Source organism: Tamandua tetradactyla, chromosome 18 (genome assembly GCF_023851605.1).
Source record: "Tamandua tetradactyla isolate mTamTet1 chromosome 18, mTamTet1.pri, whole genome shotgun sequence".
Classification (NCBI taxonomy): Eukaryota; Metazoa; Chordata; class Mammalia; order Pilosa; family Myrmecophagidae; genus Tamandua; species Tamandua tetradactyla.
In genome coordinates, this window is record NC_135344.1 from 45,843,505 (window position 1) to 45,867,164 (window position 23,660).

Below are 23,660 nucleotides of genomic sequence, written 5' to 3' on the forward strand. Positions count from 1 at the left end.
GGGAGGGGGCAGGAGGGGAGGGGGCCGGAGAAGCAGGGGTACAGGGCTGAGCACTGCTTGTCCTCTCCTCCTCCTCCCCATCCTTCTCCATCAGCCTCTTCTCCACTCCGAGCTGCTTGCTGAGGCTGCCCACCCACCTGGCCCTGGGGTGCCTCCCCCCAGCCCACCCGCCGTCTGTGGCCTCTCCAGCTGAGCCCCAGCACAGCCCTTCTCCTGGGCACCAAGCTCGCCCTCCCTGCCCCCTGTGCTCCCCTCCTAATCTTTTTCCCAGCCCCACCCCTTCTACTTCTTTGCAAATGTTCATCCGGTCCCTTTGATCGTAAAGGACATTTTCTAGCAAAATCAGCCACCACATTTCAAAGGCCTCCCTGAAGAGGGCAATACTGAGCCCAATTCTGGTCCCGAGGGTGGGCACATGTGAGTAATAGCCTATTTTGCCAACTGAGAGAAGGCGAATGACAGCTGTCAGAGATACCTAGTTCCAATCCTGCCTGTCCCACTTACCGCCCTCGGAGCTTGAGCCGGAGAGTTAGTCTCTCTGCGCCTCAGTTACTTCATCTGTAAAGTGGGAGGTCACCCCGTCATGTTGGAGCGCGGTCGTGAGACGCCAAGAGAACGAGTGGAAATGCCGGGCTGGCATAGAGCCGACTGTCAGGACATCAGAAAGGGTCGCTGGCGCACCCTGTAGAAGATCCTGCTGCGGCCGACTGAGAAGGACTGTCAGGAGCTGTGGGGTGCACTTTGCCCTCCTCCTCCACTCCCACACACCCTGCTCCACTGTGTTTGTCGCCGCAGCCTCCCCATCGGACACCCCTTAGGCCTAGTGGTAGGAGGGTCGTGTCTAAGACACAATTCTGCAGTGCCTTGTGAGAGCCCCTGAGCTGCATAAAGCGCTGGGCATTCCCGGCTCTGCACCCCCAGGCTGCACCCCTGCCTATCCTCAGTCCTCCCCACCCAGCTCTTTCCCACGAGGAGGTGAGGTGTCCTGTTCCTGGGCCCTGTGGCCGCAGCATCTCTGGGCACAAGGCTGTGATGACCTCCCCAGCATCTTCACGTGCCACCTTGCTGATCCTCTGAGGCTTCGTCCCGCTCACACTCAAGGGCCCCCTCCTGCTGGGATATTTAAACCCATCCGGGTGCCCAGTCCCCAGTTTGGAAGCACTTTTCCCCCCAAGATCAGATTTACTTCTGTATCTCCCAACACAGTTCTTTGCACATGGTTTGTTGATTGCTGCCTAACTGACCGGGTGGGGCAGACCCAGCACTGGCATGCAGATTTCTGAGACCCAGCAGATTCTGGCTGTAAACCAAACTCCATGGAAAGCAAATATCTGAAGGCCTCAGAGCAGATTCTTCTCTCCTTAGCAATGCCAGCCACACACCAACCGTTAGCATGCTGCCACCCTTCAAAACAGTTTGTTCCTTCGAGGAAGCTGACATTCCCCTCCCAATCTCATTAGTCATTAGAATAATGTCTTGCAAATTGTGCTGCCCTGTTCAATCCCAGAGCTGTGTCCTCTCCTGAGTTCACATCCATGGATCTGATCAGTGGGGCAGGGGGTTGCCTCCCACGGTGGAGGAGAGCTCAGGAAGCAGACCCCTGTGCTGAAATCCTGCCTTCCCTGTCCAGTTGCTCTGTGACCTCCAGTGTGCTGCTGAACCTCTCTGTGCCTTGACTTCCTCAACTGTAAAGTGGGAAGATAATGGTGCCCATGCCGTGAGGTTAAGGTGAGCTGAGCTGTGCTTGGCAGATGGGCAGTGCTCAGGATGAGCCAGTAATCATGTCCTCTCTGGGGGCATGGTCCCCGCCCAAGGGAGTGGTAGAAGAACCTCTGTTTGCATCATCAGGACTGGCACTTACCATCTCATTGCAGAGGCCCGGCCAGACCCGCCACCTTCCGGGAGCCGCGTCTACAGCCTGAGAGTGTGCGGCCGTGGCTGTGGCCGTGGAGGGGCCTGCCCTCTGGGAGGGAGGTGCTCCTTAGAGACAGTGGGGGTCAGGGTGGCCTGGTTGCCTGTAAGCTCAGGGAAGCATCGGAGAGAAGCTTCAGGTGTCCACAAAAAACCAGCAACTACAGTAACCACAAACCCATCAGAAATGTGAGGTTGAAAGAGAACTTGATTCAAGATGGGTCTTAAGCCAGGTTTCTTGTTCTTCTGAGGGCCGGTGTTTGAGCCCTGTAGATGGCCGTGACTGGTTTTTTGACCTTTTGCCTTTAGGCCCCACTGTCTGAAATCCTCAGAACCACCTTGGCTAGCTGTCCCTCCACTTTCACCTGCCGCTATTTATGTACCACCAGTCATAAATCTACCTTCTTGCTGCAATCATTTTTCCCTCATCTTTGTATCTATCTATCATCCAACATTTAATCTGAGTATCTAGCATCTATTAATCATGCCGTCCACCCATCCGTCTCTGTGTCTATCTGCAGTCCATTATCAGTCAGGAGGGAATGCAGTGTGTACTTAAGGGGGTGGGTTCAAGGGAGTGGGATGGGGGACAGCAGTGACTCTAGGCGGGCTAGGGTGACTGGAACAAAGTGGGACAGGAAGGAGACTGGAAGGCTGATGTAGGAGGAGCAGGGGCTCCCCTCTGGGAGTAAGGTGGACCGGCCGGAGGGGGTGGGGGGAGGGGCACGGAGGTAAGAGATGGGGGAAAAGGACTTGCAAAAGCCATTACAGGGCTAAGCCTGTGCTGACCTGATAATTCCCTGCCACCTCCCCTGCCCACATCTCATATTCAGGATGTCATTGCAGGATGACTCCAGTGAGTGATGGGAGAGGGTACCCAGGTTTGGTGGTGAAGCAGGGAAGGTGGGGCCCTTGGTCTCTCCCAGCCTCCTGCACTCTAAGGGGTTGCATCCCTGCAGACCAGTGGAGGGCAGAGATGTGGCTGCAGAGAGCTGGCCAGGAGCAGCCTGGAAGACCCGTTGTTGCCCCTTACGCCTTGGCTATGCGTCAGTATCACCAGCGTAGCTTTCAAAGCAAAAACATAACCATACTCCAGACCAATTGATCCAACTCATATCTCAGGCGCTAGGGCTGAACTCGGACATTTGTATTTTTGAAAGTCCCCAGGGGATTTCCATACACAGCTAGAGTTGAGAACTTTCAGAACTTCTGCTCATCCCCACGGGGCTGTCCTGAGGAAGTGGGAGCAGCGTGGGTGCACTCGGGGCACAACCTGGGCTCTCAGCAGATCCTGGGAGGTTCATAGAGCAGAGCTCTCTCCCACGGCAGCAGGCCGGGCAGCCTTGAGGGTCTTGCTTGGGGGCCAATGGACATACTGTTGGAAGCTGGGCCGGGATACCCTGAAGACCCCATTTCCACACAGGGTCTCCAGAGGTCCTCGTCACAGTGCCCAGGATGTACTGCTGGGCTGAAACCTGACGACTCCTGTATTAGGCAAGTGATGTGGACTCCGAGACCCTTTCAGGTTCCAAGGAAGACAGGCAATGGGCTGTTGACAGCTTGGGGTGCCATCTCTCCTGCGTCACCCCATGGGAAGCAGAGCTCCACCTTTACTATAAAGACAGACTAGGGAGCAGAGGGACGAAAGTTTTGCCCAAGTCCCCAGGTATTGCATTCTGCATTGTGTGTCTGGTGGCAGCCTGGGGCTGGGGAGCGCATGGCCACCCACACTCTCTTGTGAGGTCATGGGATGTCAGACCACAGCTGGAAGAATGGCCTGCGGCGGGCCTTAGAGGCTGGTCTGTGGCCGTGGTCACCCACAGGCAGGGTTTACCCTTGCTGAACTGAGTCCTGCAGCCACGTCACTGTGGGACAGTCGCCATTCAGCTAACCAGCCCCTGCTCTGGCCAAAAGTGGCCTCCGCGAAGTAGATTCTGTGCCCTGTCGATGAGATGCCTGTGACAGCCTCCCCTGGTCTCACCTCCTCTCGCCCCGTCACCTGTGGACCACGCTGCCCCTCCCTGTCCCTGCAGAAACCTCCTCCCCTCGCGGGAACAAAGCCCTGCTTTGTCTTCTCCTTGAGAGCTGAGGACAAACTGGCCATAATTTATGCTCCTGCATGAAATAAGGGGAAAAAAAGACCCCATTATGCTATAAATTATCCTGTGATGGGTGAAATGCTGGAGAGTGTGCCAGATGCCTGTGGAAATCCCATCAGACAACAGGGTTCGGCGGCAGCGAAGTCCCTGCAGCCCTCCAGGGGGTCTGCCGAGGCTGCGTGCCTGGCGAGGATAATGCACCAGATCAAAGGTATAATCTGTTACCTGGAGAGACGCTGCGCGCAGCCGCCCCGGTGAAAGGTGACTTCTACGCAGAGCCCCAAGGCACCCCAGGCTCCCGCTGGGAGGTCTGATGCAGAGGACGAGGCAGCGCCCGGGGCAGCCAGTGTGGCCTCCAGACCCCTCACCTGGACTGAACTCCCGGGAGTCGGGGCCAGCCACTGGCCCGCTCAGGGTGGAGCAGCCATCCGGGGGCCCGGAGCGGGAGGTGAAGCCCTCAAATGCCAGTCTGTCTCCCCAAACATGCAGTGAGCACCCCTCTTCCTCACCGAGGTCACGGGGGACCCCATCTCGGCAGCCACACCTTTGCCCCGAACACGGACCAGGTGCCAGGAAACGGCCTTTGGAGTGGGGGGAAGAAGCTGCAGTTAGAGGTGGTTGTGCTGGGAGGCCAGAGTTCCTGCGTGGGGAGGAGAGAGAACCCTTTCAGCCTATTTCCCAGGCAGGAAAAAGTTTCAATTCCTTGGGCACGTAGGACACTTCAGGACAGCAGGACTTTGAACAGAGGGGTGAGCAAACCTGGTGAGGGGCTGCGAGGCAGAGCTGGGGGTGCTCGGGGTAGCAGGAACTGACGGGAGCTATGCTTTCAGAGCCGAACCCCACCTGTTCACCCTTCCAGGCCCTGAACTGGGACTCTTGCAAAGCAATGAGGTTTTTAGGCGTTTTGCCAATTGTCTGTGCAGACATGGAGGGGCACAGAGAGAAGAGGGCGAGTGAGAACTCAGAGCACTGTGTCCCACCAGGAAAGAAGTGACCCCAGAGCTCAGCTCGGTGCACACCTCTGGTGTGCGTCCTGGCTTCCCCTGTGCCTAAGCATGTGATCCCGGGAAAGCCACTCTGTGCCTCAGCGGCTTCACCTGCCCGGCGGGAGCAGTGAGACCCACTGTGCCTGTGAAGTGCTTACCTCGCAGTAGCCTGGATCACAGCAGCCTCTCCATACATGACAGCCACACTATTTTCATCACTGGTGTTATTCTGACCACCTCCTGGAGGTGAGTCTGAGCCCTAGCCTTGGCAGGAGCACCTCACAGCCCTGGGAGGAGGTGGTGTCGGGTGAACTGAGCAGGGCTGGCTCAGTGAGCGCTGATGGGAAAGCCACGTTGGCTGGCTTCTTGCCATGAAGAGTCTCTTGTGACTGAAGCTGGGTGGGCCGGGAGTCTAGGTGGACCTGAGAAAAGACATGGCTGGTGGCGACGGTGGGCCCAGGGTCTGAGTCTCAGAGCGCACTTCCAGGGGTCAGAGGTGAGGGTGCAGGCGTTAGACCTTGAGGGAGGCATTTAGATGATGGTGGGTTGAGGATTGGAGGGAAGAAAGAGAAGAGGTGTGTGTGCACGTGTGTGTGAGCTTACATGTGCGTGTGAACCTGCTACTGCCCCCCTCCTGCCACGCGCCCTCTCATCCCTCCCCCTGACCCGTGACGCCTGCCCTCTGCCTTGTCCACCTTGCACACCCTGCCCATAAGTGCTTTAAGGCCAGCTCAAGCCTCTTAGGCCCCTCTCCACCCCACATGCCCAAGAGATTGTCACCGCACTGTGGCTGGTACCCGCTCATCTCCAGGGACACTCATTTTCTACTTTCTGAGGATTTCTGGGATAGATGTCTCATCCCAGCTGGAGTCTCTGTGCCCCGGCCACAGTGTCTTCACCCCCAGTACCCCATTGAGCAGGCAAACTCCTTTATGCACAGACATTTACTAAGCATCTACTGCATGCCAGGTACTTTTAGGCACTGGGCATTTAGCATGTAATGAAGTAGACACACATCCCTGCCTCTATGGGAGGGAGGCAGAGATGCAGAAATAATTGTGTAAAATAAGGCAGTACATATTATGCAAAAACTATAAGGAAAGGGCCAGGGCATGCGAGGGTTGCAGTTCTGATTAGCATGGTCAGGAAGCCCCACTGAGAGGGTGGCATTTGGTGCAAGGTTTGCAGGAGGTGAGGGTGTGGGCCCTGCAGAAGCAGGGAAAGTGGCCCAGGGGAGGAACAGCAGGTGCCAATGTCCTGGGACAGGGCATGCAGGTGATGTTGCCAGACCTGCCTGGAGGCCATACACTAGAGCAGAGAGATGGTATGTCCTGGGAGGGCAGGGGGAGATGGGGTCAGAAGGACAGTAAGGAGTAGGGAACTTGTGTAGCCCTTATTGGTCATTAGAAGGCTTGGGTTCTCTAGGAGCTTGCTCTAGGAGCAAGATACAAGCCACTGCAGGTTTTGAGCAGGGGAGGGACAGGTCTGATGTAGATTTTAGCTGAGTCCTCTGGCAGCTGTGCAGAGAGCAGAACACGGGGGCCAGGGTGGAAGCCTGGAGACAGTAAGGGGAAAGGAGGAGGCTTGCCTAACTCTGACCATTTGTTTGGAAGGTAGAGCCCCCTGGATGAGGTCCTCCTGCCTCCTCCTACCTCCAACATCAAACAGCACCAGGCAGATCAAGGCCTGAGCATAGCGCTGCCTTCCTGGGGGCCAGAGAAGTGCCATCTTCATTTGCATCCATGGTAGAGCAGGGTCCCATTGTGCACCCCTCAACACACACACACGCGCCCCAAAAAGTGTTTGATCTGGCTTGATGTTTCCTTCAGCCTTCTTCCAGGCAAGAAAGCTTTTATTCTTGGGAAGGCAGCTCTGGCCCAGCTGTGTCTCCCCGGTTCTGAGACAGTGGGGGGTGGGGGAGCAAGGGGCAGTGACTCCTGTGCTGGATGGTGCCACATTGAGAACCCTCCTGAGGCCTGGCCTGTGACCCCACATCCCAGGCAGAGGGACTGGCCAGCCCAGTCTTGCAGCTGAGAGGTGACTGCAAAGGAATCCAAACCCCATCCCATCACTCTGGTGTGCACACAATGCTGGGGACTACTGGTCCTCACTTAACCCAGAAAGTGGGCAACTGTTGGGTTCTCAGGCAGTGATGGAGAAGGGGTGCAGACTTCCCTGTCCTTCCTAGTATCCCCTACTTGGCAGGCAGATTTGAGACTGCCTGTGGCCCCTTGGAGGAGTGAGGTAATTCTAGCAGAGCATGCAAAGAGGCAGAGGTGGCCTCTGGATTTGGAGGTGGAGGTAGTCAGACAATCTCGAAAATTGCACAGCTTTAGATTCAGACAAGTCAGTTTGATCCCTACTTGTCCCTTCAGTCAGGAACTGGTGCTTGACTGGTCTGGGTTGGAAGAATTCATGCAAGTGGCACACAGGGGTGTTCGGTGTAGCTTAGGGGAGGTGGGGGACAGTCTCATGCTTGGCTCAATCCGGGAGGCCCTTGTAGAGGAGACTGGGGAGCATCTTGTGGTCCCTGAAACACCTGCCTTCATCAGGGAGGTGTGAAACGAGACCTGCTTTCTCAGGCTGCCCGGGCCTGGCATGGTTGTTCAATTCCTCACACCGCCAGTTCATGTCCATAGAAATGGTTATGATAGCCAGAGCCCAAAGGCCGGCATTTAGTGGGCATTTACTCTAAGCCAGACCCTGCACTAACGCCTGCACATACCTTAACTCATTTAATCCACACAGTGGCCTCATGAGGTGGGTGCTATTATTGTCACCCTTTCACAGATGAGGAAATTGAGGCCCAGAAAAGGTATGTAAGCTGCCCAAGGCTGCACATGAGTGAGTGGTAGAACCAAGATTTGCCAACAGCCTCAGGTACTATTTGATGGATGCCCCCAGCCCCTCCTCTCTGGGGATGTGCTCCCCAGCTCCTTACCACTGAAGGTTGCCCTTATCTACACATAATGTTAGGGAGCAGGAACAGTTCCTCCACCCTCAGACTCACTGCCTGTGGACTCTTGGGCACTGAGATCAGGAGGGCAGAGGGTGCTGGGATCCAGGAGGTGCCTTAGAGAGTCCCTGACCAGTCTAAGAGATCCCTGAGGGCCTTGCATGGGACAGTCCCCAGGGGCCCTGGCTCTGACTGTCTGCCCCTCTTCAGAGTGGGCAGATGAGGGGTGGGGTGTGTCCCCTGCTAGCCTGGCCCCGCACCCCCACCCAGCCAGGCCCACAGGTCTCCCAACAGCCCCTCTACTCACCAGTCAGAGACTTCGAAGCCATTTATTTCCCACCCTAGCCCCTGGCCCCAGTGTTCTCCCCAGCTCCACACCCCCTCCCAAACCCTCCCTTAGCAGCTGGAGGGAAGAGAATAGTTGAAGTCTACTGCTGCAATAAAAGGCATTAACCATCTGAACACTGATCCCCAGTGCCCCAGCAGCCGTCTATCCTTAAGCAGGAAGTACTGTTTAATGCTGATGGTTATAAGCAAATCAAATTTTTGAAAATTAAACTGGAATTTGAGCGTTAGGGCCAAGGCACTGACATTTGATAAGCTAAGGGGTGCTGGTGCACCCCAACCGTCCCATCCCCCAGGAGCCCATTCTCCCTCCATGATTCGATGGGGTCCCCAAGGCACAATTCTGAAAGATTCCCCTTGGGGAATCCTATAACTGAGGTTCCACCAGGTACATTGCTCCTCTGCTTTCTGAGCTCTCCCTCCAGCCTGAGCCCCGGTCTGCCTTGCCGCCCGGAGTGAATGAGCTCAGGGGTGTTTGTGTCCCTCAGAGGAGGGATCCAAGGAAGCATGAGCTTCTGGTTCTGGTGGCAAGAGTGCACAGCCTTTTCATAAGCACCTATGGCTTCCCAGGAAAGGCCGCACCATGCTTTCTATAGGCTAGGAAGGCGAAGCTCAGAGTTAGATTAGGATTCAGGGAAAATAAAATAGATTCCCGAAGCCAGAGAATGGACGGTGGGTGTTGGGGAAATGGGGAGCAAATAGGGGCAGCAGGAAAAGCAAAATCGATTTTCACCAGTGCTCCCTTCCTGCAAGCCCAGTGCCAGGTGGAGACTGCTTCGGGCAGGTGAAAAAGGCAGCCAAAGGGGCCCCTCTCTCCTCTCAGCCTTTGCTCAGATTCCATTTGGGCCTGAGCCCCCTGCAACTGTCTCCAACCCACCTCCTCCTGGAAGCCTTCAGGGTGTAGCCTCTTCCCACTCCCGACACCTGATCCCCTCCAACCTGCAGCTACTGGTGTGAAGACCAGGCCTGTCTGTCCTCTCTAACCAGGAGCATCATGGCAAAGACCTGGAGCCCAAGGACCAAAGGACTCCTGGGATCTGTAGGGAATGCATGTCCCTTGCCCCCCCTCCCCCCTCCCACACACAACCCATTGATAAAGGAAACCCAGAAGGGCCCCCGGGCTCATCTTAGTTCAGTTAAGTCTCAGGTACACAGTAAATACTCAATAAATGCTGAAGGACTGTCAGAAAGTAGATCCAGGGAGGATAACAGGTGCTCTGACCTAGCCCCTCCTACGGTGGCAGTAAACACCATCGCCTGACACAGAACTGGGTAGTTTTCCTATCTTCTCTTTTCTCAGCTTCCCTCACCCCCAGCTGGTGGGACATTTGGGCACAGAAAGCAGAGCTGTCCTCTCCAGGTCATGCAGTGGTGGGACTAAATCACCTCTGTCACCCAGCCCTGCTGGCATGTCCAACTCTGCCCTTCTGTGGCCTTGGTCACCCCGGGGAGGGCAACACCAGGTCTGGGACCACCATGTGACAGCACCACTGACCTTTTTCTCGCTTGGGGATTTCTTTATTGTGGATGGCCTGTCTCTTTATCTGCACATCAGCTCCAGGGAGCAGACTGATGTGTCATGTTTCCTGCTGTCAAAGCAGTGCTGGAACAGCATCTGGCACAGAGAGGGCGCTCAGAGCAGTTGAATGACTATGTGAGCATGTTCTCCTGGCTCTGCCCCTTGACCAGGAGGAGCCGGTATGAAGACCTGAGAGCCAAGGACATTGTGGGTACTTGTGTGTCATCACCCAGCAGGTCTCTGGAAGAGCCTGTGCTACCTGACAACCAAATCTTTCCTGGGCTGGGCCCTGGGCTGGATCCTGTAAGCATAAGGCAGTCCCCTGCCCTGAGTAGGACTCTGCTGAAGGGAACAGGCTGGGCTACAAGATGCCAGTTTCCATGCATCTCACCACACCTCTGGGCCCCCATGGGGTCTCAGTGATCTTCCCTTTAGGAGCCTCTTCTCACCTGGCCTCCCTTGGGGTGGACCACATGGCCCAGTCCCAGCAGCACCTATTCCCTCTGCCTTTAGAAGGCAATGGGCTGATGGACAAGGTCTCACTGAGGGAGAATGAACTCACTGTAGCCTTGCCATCACCCAGGAATCCCTGGCTTGGGCAGGTGGGCTGTGGTGTAGGGCTGCTCAGCCTACACCTGGAGTTAAGGGTACATGTTGTAGGAGGAAGGCTGGCCTGGGAAATGGAGTCATGCTCTTAGACTCTAGCTAGAGTCTGTCATCAGATATAAGAAACCAGCCAAGCGGCTCCATTGATCATCTGACACAGGAAAGTAGCCAGAGAGTGGAGGAAATGGGCGGTGGGGAAATAAGGTGAGAAGGTCCAGCTCAGCTTGTCAGCTGCAGCTGCAGAGTCCAATCAACTGTTATTTCAAGTGCCCCTCCACCACCACGAAGATGTAGGTCGTCTGGCCTCTCCCCCTCTGTGACCTCTATGCCCTCACACCAGAGGAGTGGCACTCCATTTCCTCTTCCTCCCGGGTAGAGAAACTCAAGTAATGATAACATTGCCACTGTTATTACTGCTTGCCAGGCACTGTCCCTTTTGGAATCTTAGCAACCACTACATGAGGAGGGCCTCATTTTACAGACCTAAAAACTGAGATGTGGACTAGTTACACAGCTGGGCGGCAGGGAAGCTGAGGACTGAGCTGGAGGCCTAGCAGGAGGAGGAGGTCCTCTCTCCCACCTGAGAGAATCACTCACGCCATAAAGACCCAACTGGAAGTAAAGAATGGAAACCGAACACATTTGATGATCCTGGAAAAAACAAACATTTGAGTTGTGTGGTGTTTTAGTTTGTTAATGCTGCCAGAATGCAATATACCAGAAATGGGTTGGCTTTTATAAAGGAGATTTATTAAGTTACAAGTTTATAGCTCTAAGGCCATAAAAATGTCCAAACTAAGGCATCTAGAGAAAGATACGTTGACTCAAGAAAGGCAGATGGTGTCTGGAACACCTCTGTCAGATGGGAAGGCATGTGGCTGGTGTCTGCTGGTCCTTTGGCTTCTGATTTCAAACAGCTTCCCCGGGGGTGTTTTCTTTCTGCATCTCCAAATGTCTCAGTGTTGGCTCTGAGCTTTTTTCCAAAATGGTTCCCTCTTAAAGGACTCAAGTAAACGAATTAAGACTCTCCTTGAATGGGTGGAAATACATCTCCATAGAAACCACCTGATCAAAAGGTTCCACCCTACACAACAGGTCTGCTAACTCACAGGGCTGGATTAGAAAAAAGAACACAGCTTTGCTGAGGTACATAACAGTTTCAAACCAGCACAGAAAGGATCAATCCAAGAATACTTCCTGGAGGAAGTGAGTCTAGAGCCAGATTTCTTTGGTTTCTTACAACTTTCCAGAAGATTCAAGGTAGTGAAATATTTCTGGGTAAATCAGGATGGGAAGAGAGTTGGCCTACATGTTTAGAAAGGCCCAGGAAGGTGAGGCTCAGGCCTAGAACTGAGAATTTTGCAGTAAAGGGAGATTTCAGAAGAGGGGGAGAAGGAATTAGCAAAAGAAGGGAAGTGGCTGGATAGAAAGGCACATGTGGATGAATTTTAATGCAATCAGGAAGCTGTCATAATGATAATAAAGGAATATATTCAGATGCCAGGAAAGGAGAAGTTATGTAGTCACAGCCCCAGCATTTAAATCAGGCACAGGCAGGGGAGTGGGCCTACTCTTTCCTGACTTTTTATTTCCAACAGAGGAAATGGGAGTTTTAAGTATGAGGGCCAAGCATAAACAGGGGGCAGGTTTTCACTCTTTTGTCTTTCTGGAAGTCCCATTATTTGGAAACTTGATTCCCAAGGGCCCCTCTTAACTGGCAGGCCCTGGGAGCTGAGTTGTGAGGGAGAGATGCATGGGCCTGAACCCAACCCAATGGAGTTCCAAACACTTACCGCAGGCTTTCAAAGCCCCCATTTCACTTCATGTAAAATGCTGCCCAGGAGTCAAACATAAGGGCTCCCCCACTCTCTCTTGTCTCTGTCCTCTCTTTCTGTCCTCCTTTCTGTCTGCCCTTTGTCTCTCTGTTTTGAATTTCTTTTCCTCTGTATCTTCCTCCTTTCCCTTCTCCCTCTCTGCCCCTAACTCCATTTCTTAACGTCCCTTCTTCAGCTTCACACCTAGTTCTCACTATATTCCTCTTGGTTTTCCAGTCCCTATTTCCCTCCCCTTGAGCTTGGAGATGGTGGTCCAGGTGGGCTGCATCTGAGGCCCTAGTGGGATATGCCCAAAAAGCAGGTAGAGCAGCCCAGGTTGGGGCAGGTGTTGGGGCAGGCGCTCCAGGCCCAGACAGGTGGCCCAGAGTTTTGGTCAAAGCACATCAACAGCAGAAGGCCAGGGTGGTGTTCCAACCCAGAGCTGGTGACAGGAACCGGCAATGACACCCTGCAGGGCACAGAAGGAGATGGGCTCCAGGGGCACTTCATCATTGTGAACGTGCCCAGTGCTGGGTGTATTGGCCCAGGGGTGCCAGCCGGTTGGCATCCAGAGCTTCCTGAAGGGGAGGACCCTGGGCTGCCTTGTGAGAGAGTGCAGGACCTGAAATCCTCCTCAGCTTTGCTCCAGAACCCAAGATAGCCTTCAGCTCTAAGTAAACTCTCCTGGCAGGGGAAGAGGTGCCAGTCACTCTGAACACAGAAGGACCTGGAGTCCTTGTGTGTCCTTGTGTTCAAAGGAAACCACAATCACATGACAATGTGCAGTTTTTTGGGTCTGCATTTCTACAGCCTTGGCTGTGCCTGTCATTCATAGTTAACAAACATCGAGGGAGGGCCCGTCGATGCTGCCACCACTGAGACCCTGCTCAGTTACTACGGCTGCATAACAGTTCACCCCAAAACTTAGTCATGTAAAACCATCATTTTTTAAGCTCCTGAATTCTGTGGGTCAGGAATTCAGACAGGACAGTGCCTGGAGGGCTTGTCTCTTACAGGATGTCTGGGACTCTGCTGGAAGACTCAAAGGCTGGGAGCAGGAGTCATCCGAAGACTCCTTCACTCACACATCTGGCTGGCTGTCAGCTGGGGTCCCGTTCATGTCATTCTTTGTGTGGGCTAGTTTAGGCTTCCTCACAGCACAGTGGCTGGCTTCCCCAGGGCAAGCATCCCCAAAAGCGAGAGGTGCAAGCTGTATCCCTTTTATGGCTTAGCCTCTAAAGTCACCTGGCTCACCTTGGCTGTTTTTTAAATTAGAGCATTCACAAACACCACCCAGATTTAAGGAGAAGGAGCACAGACCTCTCCTCTCAGTGGGAAGAGTTGAAAGTCACATTGCAATAAGAGCATGTGCGAAGGAAGATCTTTTTGCAGGCATTTAGGAAATTATAAGCTGACACAAGGCCCATTGTGACCCCTGCCACCCTGAGCACACAGCGAAGTGGGTTCAACCAACCACTTAGCCCTCAGCACAGAGTTCGGCACGAGGGCCTTGGGGACTGCAGAGGGCACTGAACTTTCAGGAAGAGGCTCCCCCAAAGTGCCTGTGATTGAAAAGGAGGGGCCAGACCAAGGAGGGGGCATCAGATGGAGGGAAACACAGGAGAGACAGAAAGGAGTTGTGCCCTGGGCATGGCATACATTCATTCTTCATTCCAGAACTCTGTACCAAGGGTCTTCTTTGACAGACCTGGTCCCTTCCCTTCATGAGGGGAGGAGGCTAGACAGAGACCAACTGCACAGGCAGAGCAGTAAATAATTGTCCTTTGAGGTGGGGGCAGTGGAGGGGGCCTTAGTGAGGAGGCAATATTTAAGCTGATGGGCCTAGAAGTAGAGCAGTAGTTAGCCTTGTGTATTGGGGGACACTACAGGCAGAGAGACCAGCATATGCAAAGGCCCTGAGGCGAGGAGGCTAGTGGGTTGTGGGCGAAGGTGGCTGAAATGCTAGTGTATTTAAGAAAAGGGCAGAAGGGCAAGCGGGACTGCCCGGGTGAATACACGCCCGCGGACTCGTGGGCATCAGCCGAGGGTCAGACCAGTGGCTCTGCTCTCTCAGCTAGCAGTCAGTCGGGGCAGGAGGAGGCCTCCGGCTCTTACCCAGCTCGCGCTCTACCCATTCCTTCCTCCCTCAGCTCTGGCTACACCCCCATCCGCTCCTCCTTCTCTCTGTAGCCCCTCCCCTTCAGCTAGACACCCCACCACTCCTCGTCGCCCCTTCCTTTCCAGCTGTGCGCCTCCCACCCGGCCCCTTCCTCTCCCGTCGCCCCACCCCCGCGGCCGTGCCCTTCCCCGCGCAGCCCGGCCCCCCGGCCCGGGTAAGCATCTCCTAATTTTGTTCTAGAAGATAGAAAACTCTTCGTGGGCATGCTCAATAAGCAGCAGTCAGAGGATGATGTGCGCCGCCTCTTTGAGGCCTTCGGGAACATCGAGGAGTGCACTATTCTGCGAGGGCCGGATGGCAACAGCAAGGGTGCGTGGGGCGTGGCGGGGGCGTGGCGGCTGGGAGGGGCGGGGCGAAGCTCCGGGCGGCCCGCGGAACTGACAGCCGAGGCCAGAGGTGCCCGGAACCAGCCCCGACGGCGAGCGCAGCCAGGCGGCCTAGAAAGGAGCGGCGGCCGGGCCTGGTAGAAGGGAAGGCGGCGCCCCGCCCTGGGTGGAGATGGTGCCCCCGTAAGCCCGGACAGGGACAGGGAGCTCTCAGGGTGCTTTCACGTCTCCGGACCCGTCCAGGTCTTTCACTGTCTCAGTCTCAGTCTCTGTGGCTCTCCCATTCTGTTTTCATCCGATGGTCCCTTTCTCCTCGGCCGCTCCCGTACTCGGCTTTTCGGTCCCCGCTCCCTCTTCCGGCCTTCCTCTGGGCGCTCCGGCCGTGGCTCAGCCTCTCCCGTCCCCCTAGGGTGCGCCTTTGTGAAGTACTCCTCCCACGCCGAGGCGCAAGCCGCCATCAACGCTCTGCACGGCAGCCAGACCATGCCGGTGAGTGCCGCCTCCCCGGGGCGGGGGCAGGGGCGGGACCCACGTGCCCGCACCTGCAGGGCTCCTCGCGGCGCGGTCACAGTCACACCGTTACCCTCATCTCTCAAACCAGAACACGGAGGCCCAGAAATGTGAAGTAACTGGCCCGAGGGCACCCAATAGAAAACGTCTACGGTGGGGTTAAGACCCCAGATCCCTGGGCAAGCGCCCATACTCGTTCCCCCTGTAGTGCCCCGCGGAGAGGGACGGGTGGGCCCCCGGCAGAGGCACCGTTAGCTTGGGGCGGAGGCAGCTGGGGATGTTGCGCCTCATGCTCCCTCCCGGCCGCAGGGGGCCTCGTCCAGTCTGGTGGTCAAGTTCGCTGACACCGACAAGGAGCGCACGATGCGGCGAATGCAGCAGATGGCTGGCCAGATGGGCATGTTCAACCCCATGGCCATCCCGTTCGGAGCCTACGGCGCCTACGCACAGGCAGTAAGTGGGGGCGCGGCAGGACGGCTGGGTGGGCCGGCGGGGACCACGATCCTCCAGCCTGTACCCCGCGGAGTCTCTGAGAGCAGGGAGACCAGCCCTGTAAGGGGCCCAGAAAAGCTGCTTCTGCCCCCAGGAAGTGAGCCCAGGGAATAGAGGACAGAGAGAATTAAGCGAAGCCTGATCCAGTGGGGTGGTTGTGACTGTCCTGCTTCTTAAGAAAGGGAGAAGTCAGAGAGGAAATTTCTGGCCAGAGCATGGAAGTTTAGAAGTGGGTTACCCTGAGCCTCCCCAGCTCCTGCACCCTGCCAATCAAAGGCAAAGACAAAGCAATGCTGAACCCTAGGAAGGGCTGCTTGGGACAGGGAGCTTGGTGTTAGGTTTCCACCGTTCCATCATCACCCCTGGTCATGGAAGAGTGTCCCTTCTGGTCACTCCTGGCAGTGATTGTGAGAGGCCTTCTACACCCATATCATGGGGTAATCTCCCAAGCCTCACTTCAGACTTTTGGCTCATCACCTTCTATATTCAACTGCTGTGCTGGCCTCTCCCCTGAGCTGCTTCTCACCCTGTAACCATAACATCCACGCAGTGGCACTGAGGTGGGCAAGCATTCTGAGTCTAAAAATATAAGCTCACCTCCTTCTTCAGCAGTGCCCATCTTGGACCAGTCCCAACAATTTCCCCAGTTCCCATTCACCTTTGTGAGAGCATTGGTGATGCCTGGAGTTCCATTCCATGATTCTTCTATCGCTTTTATCCAACACAGAACCAAATCAGAACCATTTTGGACAGAAATCCAAGCTAAGTTAACTCTGTGGAGGCTCACCCAACATATCTCTTGCACTTTGGGTGTCACACCCCCACAAACAGCAAGCCTTACACAAGTCTAACCAGCATCCGCTGAGGGAGCCAGCCCTCTTCCCTGCCTTCTACATTAGAGCCCCAAATACCCCACCAGTCTTATACATACAGTCATCTCTGCAGGGAGCTGGTCTTTAGAAGTCATTGAGGACTAAGGGGCAGGAGTGGGGAGGCATCCTCTCTGGCTTCCTGGGGTGTGGGCAGGGAACCTGGGCTTCAGGGCCTGGGAGGCTGCTTTCCGAAGCCAGTCCCCCTGGTGGGGAGGGTAGCCCTCCTGGAAGCACGTGATATTTTTTGCACTCCTTCTGCCCCAGCTGATGCAGCAGCAAGCAGCCCTCATGGCCTCAGTCGCACAGGGTGGCTATCTGAACCCTATGGCTGCCTTTGCCGCTGCCCAGATGCAACAGATGGCAGCTCTCAACATGAATGGCCTGGCGGCCGCACCTATGACTCCAACCTCAGGTGAGTCGGCAGGTACCAACACAAGGCCTGGCAGGAGAGAAGCTGGGCCCAGATTGAACCTTTCCTTTTTGGAAAGCAAATTTTGACTGCCAATGGGACTATGCTGTAGCAAAAGCACATGGTATCTGGGCCCCAGCTGGCCTCATTCTCTGGCAGTTTATCTAAAAAATGTTCTGATCCCTAGGGACCACAGAAAAGATGGGCTGTGGGCCTACTGCAGTCTACGATATGATTTCCGGGTAGTAAGAATTTAACTCAGGCTGTTTAGCCATGCTAGGGATGAAATAATCTCTATCTCTATTAACGCTAGTTATCTGGAAAGATATTGAAATGAAACATCAGCCTTTGAGGTCTGAGGGGAGGAGAACCTTGTTCATTCTGTGGCCTTGTTTAGTCCCTGGCCCAAGCACAGAAGGAGTCATTTCTTTTCATTTTCCTTTAGCCCAACCTAGACCCACTGGCTTTTTTCCAAGACAGACAGCTATAGAGAAAGCTAGAGAGAAGAACCATAAGAGTTATCAAAGGACAAGGGGTTTGAAAACAGCCCAGGTCTCAAAGCATGTTTCTGATTAGATCTTTGCTATTGTCCAGTCTAATGATTCTCAACTAGGCACACGTCTGTCCCCTATCCACCCAGGGGATATATGGCAATGTCTAGAGACATTTTTGGCTGTCAAAACTGGAGGACTGTTACTACTGTAATCTAGTGGGTGGAGGCTAGGGATACTGCTAAACATCCTACAATGCACAGGACAGCCCCCTACAACCAAGAATTATTCAATCCCAAATGTTGGTGGTATCAAAGTTGAGAAAACCTCATCTTGTCTCAAGGTCTGGCCCAATACCCAGAGTTCATTCACCAACCTTCCTTGTCTCTCTCACTTACTGGCTTCCTAACACTCAGGAGCTGGCCACTGGGGGTCTTTATTCCTTTCCCAGCTAAAAGCTGCAAAACACTCATAAATGGAACCAACTCTCCATAGCTCTGATCCCAACCTCAGGGACGCTCATGAACCCAATAGTGGACCATTCTCAAGTCTTCATCCATATAGAGACCATGCTCCCTATATACAGAAGAAGGCTGTTTTCAATCTCTGAGGTCTTAGTACAATCACCAGGCCATCTGCATATGGAGGGCACAGGATATTGTTATCTGATCCCAATGTCACCCTCACGGTCATGATCACTACCGTTGCTTCAATTGGAGGCGGCCAGGGCAACTACTTTGTATATGAGATAGGGCTGAATCTGCATGCTGCAATGACCTCTCTTACTCAGCAGAAGGAAACCACAGAATTAAGACTCCCTTCTACGTGAGCAACAAAACTCCTTTATAAGGAAGCAGATCAGACTCTCAGTGATCCAGACAAGGAGGCAGAGCCAGAAACTTAGAAACTCCTTGGTGTTTCTACTAGCAAACACCACCTGTCTAGACTTCACTGGGGTGAACGAGAGCCACTGACTGGACTGTGGCTGATGAAGGACCATGTATGGTCAAAGTCAAGGGTGTTGAGAGTAGTCTGTGTGCTGTAGGTACAAGGATGAGCAGTCAGTGGTCTGGGAAGTCATCTTGGGGTAGGTTGGACTTGACTCTGCCTTAGGAATGGATACAGTTAGGATGGGTGAAGCCACTCCAGGCATGGAGATAATCTGAGGTGAGACTGAGCTGGTGTGTGAGGTCCAAATCTATTTTTGCACTTTGGGGCCAGTGGTTTGGAACTCTATGTGGTTGTCTTCTTCATCTCTGTTCTGCTTGCCTCTTCTTCTTCACCCCTCTCCATCCCTGGAACCAGGTGGAAGCACCCCTCCAGGCATCACTGCACCAGCTGTGCCTAGCATCCCATCCCCCATTGGGGTGAATGGCTTTACTGGCCTTCCCCCACAGGCCAATGGGCAGCCTGCTGCAGAAGCTGTATTTGCCAATGGCATCCACCCCTACCCAGGTAAGTATATCTAGCAGCCTTTTCTTCCCATGTAGCACACTCCTCATTCATTCTGTCCCTGTCCTTACTATTATAAGAGGGGAGGTGAGACTCCTGCCTACTGTTTGTTCCTTGCTAGAACCCCCACATTTGATCAGAAAGAGCCAGACTCCTATTGTAACCCCCCCCCCCAAAGGGGCTCCTGGTGGGAAAGAAGGGACCAAATCCCACGCTTGGGAGTTGTCAGTATGATTAGTGATATAGATCCCCATTCCTGGGGTTCCCTCAGGGGAGAGGGGGCTGGGTGCCATTACACAACCAGGTATAAAAACTAGTAACTGCAAGTTAATTGAGTGTGAATTTGACCTGTAAGAAGTGAGGACATAAAAGTGAAAACCAGTCAGATTTAGTGTTAAATAGGGAACAACTCTTTGGGGAAGGAAGTAGAGATATATGGATTGATTATCTGCTAGCACATGTCAGTCTGGTCCCTTGGTGCACACGAAACCCTGGTCAGCACGTCAGACAGAGAGTCAGAACCTCGGACAGCTCCCAGATTTGCCTGAGTCCTTGGAACAGTGAGGTCTGGCACCCAGGAAGATCCAGGAGGCCTGTTCCTAATTAACTTTTTCCCTTTCAAACTCAGCTGCTCACACGTCATGAGAATATCTAGTTGTCTTGAAACAGCTCATCTCTCTTGTCTGGAGGATGGACTGACATTGGGGCAAAATGCTGGGTTCAGAGCCATAGAGGACACTAGCAAGGGGCAATGCAATTGAAATGTGACAGTGTTGTCCTCTTGGCAAGCAGAGGATAAAGGTACAGAGTCCCCATAAGTATTAATAAGTGCCAGTCTGTTCCAGATGAAAGAGGGGAGGGAATAGGCCTATCTTCCAGTAGATCAAAGTCCAGTCAGGAACCCAATATTCATCTAAAGAATAATACAACATTTAATCAAGAGGGAATGTTTTCAGTCTTGAGGTGCTAAAGGATTCAGATGAAGGAAAGTTCTCTTGTAGTTTGAAGAAGCCACAAAAAGCCTTCTTTGAGGACGAGCTTAACAGTGGAACTTACCAGATGGATAGGAATTGGAGAATGAGGATGAACAAGGACAACACATCTGAGGGGGGGGCTCTCCTGGAGGTGCAGAAGCAGGAGGAGCAGCATAGTGCCCCCCACCTTGGCTGCCTTCAGAATCCACTGTGGGACTTTATAAAAATGACATAGACCCTTATTTCAGTGTCTGGGCTGAGGCCCAGGCTTACATAATATTGACAAGCTCTACCAGCAGCAGTGAAGGACCACTGTACTAGAGGGAAATGGAGAAGGAGAATTTATGGACTTTGAACTTGGAGTTCTTAATTCCATTCCGGGGCTTGTCTTGCAAGTCATTCCTCAGTCCACAGAGAAGAGACTATGGAGGCCTAGAGAGTGAAGAGGTAGGGCCCAAAGGATCTGGACTGCTATTTAGGGATGCAGGCTCTGAGCTGGTAGGGGTGGAGGGTAAGGGCTTGGCAAGCTGGAGGATGGAGTCCCCAATATCAAGCTTCTGGACTGGGAGGTAGTCTCCCTAGCCCATCTGAATGGCTTAATTTCTTGCTCCTTCCTGCCCAGAAGCCCATCCAGATTCCTGGATCTTGACAAACCTGTTCCTTCCCCACCCCAGGCAGCATCTGCGAGCTCATGGAATTTGGAAATGCTTCTTTTCCCCATTTATAACAATCTGCCACAGCCCATAAACGATTTCCTGCCAGATCATGAGGGAGGGGTGGAGGGAAGGGGAGGAGAAAAGTAGAAATTTAAAAAATTAATTTACTGCCTTTAAATGTGGAATTTGCATCCACTATAATGAGCGAGATCCTTCAAAATGTTCACTGTTTGGCAGTTACTAATGGAAGTCTTTAAGCAGAGAGAAGTACAGAGGGGCTTCAGAATGCTTTTCTCCACTTCTTAGCCCCAGGTAGCCTCTCTGTTCTTCCTTCTTTGCTCATTGAGATCATGTTGGAAGCACACAGTATGGCCTTTACTCCCACGTAATACTCCTAAAGGGTTGCTCTCACAAACATGGAAGACCAAGAGAAAACTCATTGGTTTCTTCAGTCACACTTACTATGCACTGTTCTGGGTGGGGCTGCCATGTAAGTTGTATAAGTTATGTCCTGCTCAAGGGCATCAATTTTTAATGTGCCTAAAGGTGCTGAGTGGGTGAGCAGCTGGGGAAACCAAAGAGGACAAGTCAGATATGACCTGCCTCCAGGGAGCCTAGAGTGAAGGAGATAGAAGGAAATAGTAGGAGGGGACCACAGAGCTGAAGACTACCACTACTTCATAATTTCTGGAAGCTCCTGGCTCCCATCTCTACCAAATGGAAAATACAAGATAGGGTTTTGGATGGGGCAGCCCTAGATAGGAAGGGGCCTGCCTTGTGACCCATCTTCAGTTCCTCCTCCTGGGCCCAGCTTTCCTGCTGCATCCAGGCCCTAAGAAGTATAGAACCTGCTGTCTCTTCTGTCTCTTGGACCCTCTGTCCTGTGCTGGTCTGGAAGGGATGACACCTCATTTGCCATTGGCTTCCCTGCGATCTGGGTGTTAGTGCTCTAATGGAATTTTACTGAGAAACTAAGGGATCAAAGCTCAGAATTTGGGGATTTCTTTCTTTAAAGGACCTAAAGTTTGGCACCCTTTGTACTTCAGTTTGCCCCAAATACATTGGGACTGGAGTCTCCCTATGGGTGAACACCTGTCCCACCCACCTCCCTCAGCCTCCAAGGCCATCCCTGTTCCACTTACGTCATCACCAGCCTTTGTCACCAAAGGCAGCACCCACCACTGGTCTAGGCTCAGGCTATCGCCCCCAGTCAGCACCTGCAGAACAAAGGTGACAAGTGTACCAAGCCATTCCCCCTGTTCAGCTTACCTGGATTTCTTGTCAAATCAGTGCAGAGTCACAAGCTTGGAAGATGGGAGGAAGGTCTTGTTCTTCTGTTTGGTTTCTATTGGCACCATCTCCCTCTCGGCCTGTTGGGCAGACTTCATTTGTGTGGCCAGTCCATGCTGAGACACCTCAGCCATAGCTTAGGAATGGAAAACCTCTGTACCTTGTGCAAATTCCCTAAGAATGTGGGAGGGGACCTACCTGAACATAAGTGGGTTGCCAGGAGAATGGGGGGCAGGGTGAGACTTCCCTGTGCCCTTTCCTTCACCCAGTCAGGCTGTCCCTTCCTTCGTAGAGGATCAGTGAGCCTCACTTGTCTGCATTCCTGTATCCCTTCTCCTGGCCAGGCCCCAGATGGGCCTTCCCCTCAAGCCCCTCATGGCTAAGCCCTCCTCTGACATCTGTTCCCCTCTCTTCACAGTCTTCTGCATGAATCATCTGCCTGCCTCCCCCAGGCCAGCTGCAGCCTGGATCCCCTAGACAGGGTGGGCAATACCCCTCCCTGTGAGGGCCCCGGGCCGGGAAGGGGGAACCCCTAAAGGGTCCAGGTGCCCCAGGGCAGACCCCACAGTGGCTGGGAAGGGCAGTACAGCCACAGAGAAGTTCCCATGGGCGCGGCGGGCTGAGGGGCTGGGTTGGGGTATCGCTGACCTGTGCCTCCTGTGTCCCTGCAGCGCAGAGCCCCACCGCCGCGGACCCCCTGCAGCAGGCCTACGCTGGAGTGCAGCAGTATGCAGGTCGTTAGTATCCGCACGCTCCCCCATGGCTCCTCCCTGCGCTATGTTCCTCCCCATGCACAAGGCACTCGTGCCCCCCACCCCGCTCTACCTCCAGGCCCAGAACTGCAAGGGGAGAGAAGAGGGAGGGAGGGTGCGTGTGGGGGGATCTGCAGTAGAAGGGCATGTTGTGCTGGCAGAGACTCTCCTTCAGCCCCACCCCTCTGAATCCCCCTATCCTTTCGGCAGAGTTGACCCAATGTGGCAGGGTGCCCTTGCAATGTGGGTGGTCAGAACTTCAGACCAGTTGACCGGTCCAAGCTGAAGCTTGAACCTTGCTGTGCAATCAGTTCTCTTTGAGGCCAGATTTCCATTTCCCGTGGTACCACCAAGGCTGGTTTGCCCACTAGTACAAGTCGCACAGCAGCACAGGGACAAGGCTGGACCGGGGGTGGGTTTGAGGGAAGGAGAGACCCTAAAAGGGAAGCAGCTGCCCCCACCCCTAGCCATGCACAGGCAGCAAGAGTGAGGCATCGACAAGGATGACAGGGAACAAGGAAGGGGTTGGAAGATGGATAGCCAAAGGAAGAAAAAAGGAGAGGAGAGAAGAGATAGCCCAGAAGTGGGCAGACAGCCTTGAGTCATGGAATGGAAAGGTGACTAGCCACCATAGGAAGCCCAAGGCATGTTATCAGCTAGGCTTCTCTCCGACCCCTGGACTGAGTAACATTCCATAATAATCCCTGCCCAGCCATTGTCCTACTCTCTGACCAGATACTCATTGTGCTTAAAAGAACCAGTGATGTCACCCTGAGGGTAACAGGACTGCCTGTCAATGTGGGGATTTGGGGTGAAGCTGGCCTGTCACAGCTGGGGTACCAGGCAAAATGTTCTCTCCTACTGGGTCCCTGTGGGATCTGACCCTCAGCCCTGCACCTGGAGCCAGGCCAGGCTGGGGAGGGGACTGGCCATTCCCATCTCTGACCCTTTCCAGTTAAATACAGAAAACATCAGGTTTGTGTGAGTCAGTCGTTTGTCCCTGGGGCCCATCCCCTTGTCG

The 23,660-nt window shown here is 53.9% G+C and overlaps 1 protein-coding gene across 2 annotated transcripts in view; it reads left to right on the forward strand.

Annotated features, from left to right (window-relative positions):
- Window positions 1-23,660, forward strand: part of CELF4 (CUGBP Elav-like family member 4) — a 296,225-nt gene that overhangs the window by 254,752 nt on the left and 17,813 nt on the right. For both annotated transcript variants that reach the window (XM_077135586.1, XM_077135587.1), the window contains exons 4-9: window positions 14,596-14,724; window positions 15,151-15,230; window positions 15,561-15,704; window positions 16,880-17,027; window positions 18,821-18,970; window positions 22,559-22,624. In XM_077135586.1, the coding sequence (XP_076991701.1) occupies window positions 14,596-14,724; window positions 15,151-15,230; window positions 15,561-15,704; window positions 16,880-17,027; window positions 18,821-18,970; window positions 22,559-22,624 (717 nt within the window). The remainder of the gene's footprint in view (window positions 1-14,595; window positions 14,725-15,150; window positions 15,231-15,560; window positions 15,705-16,879; window positions 17,028-18,820; window positions 18,971-22,558; window positions 22,625-23,660) is intronic.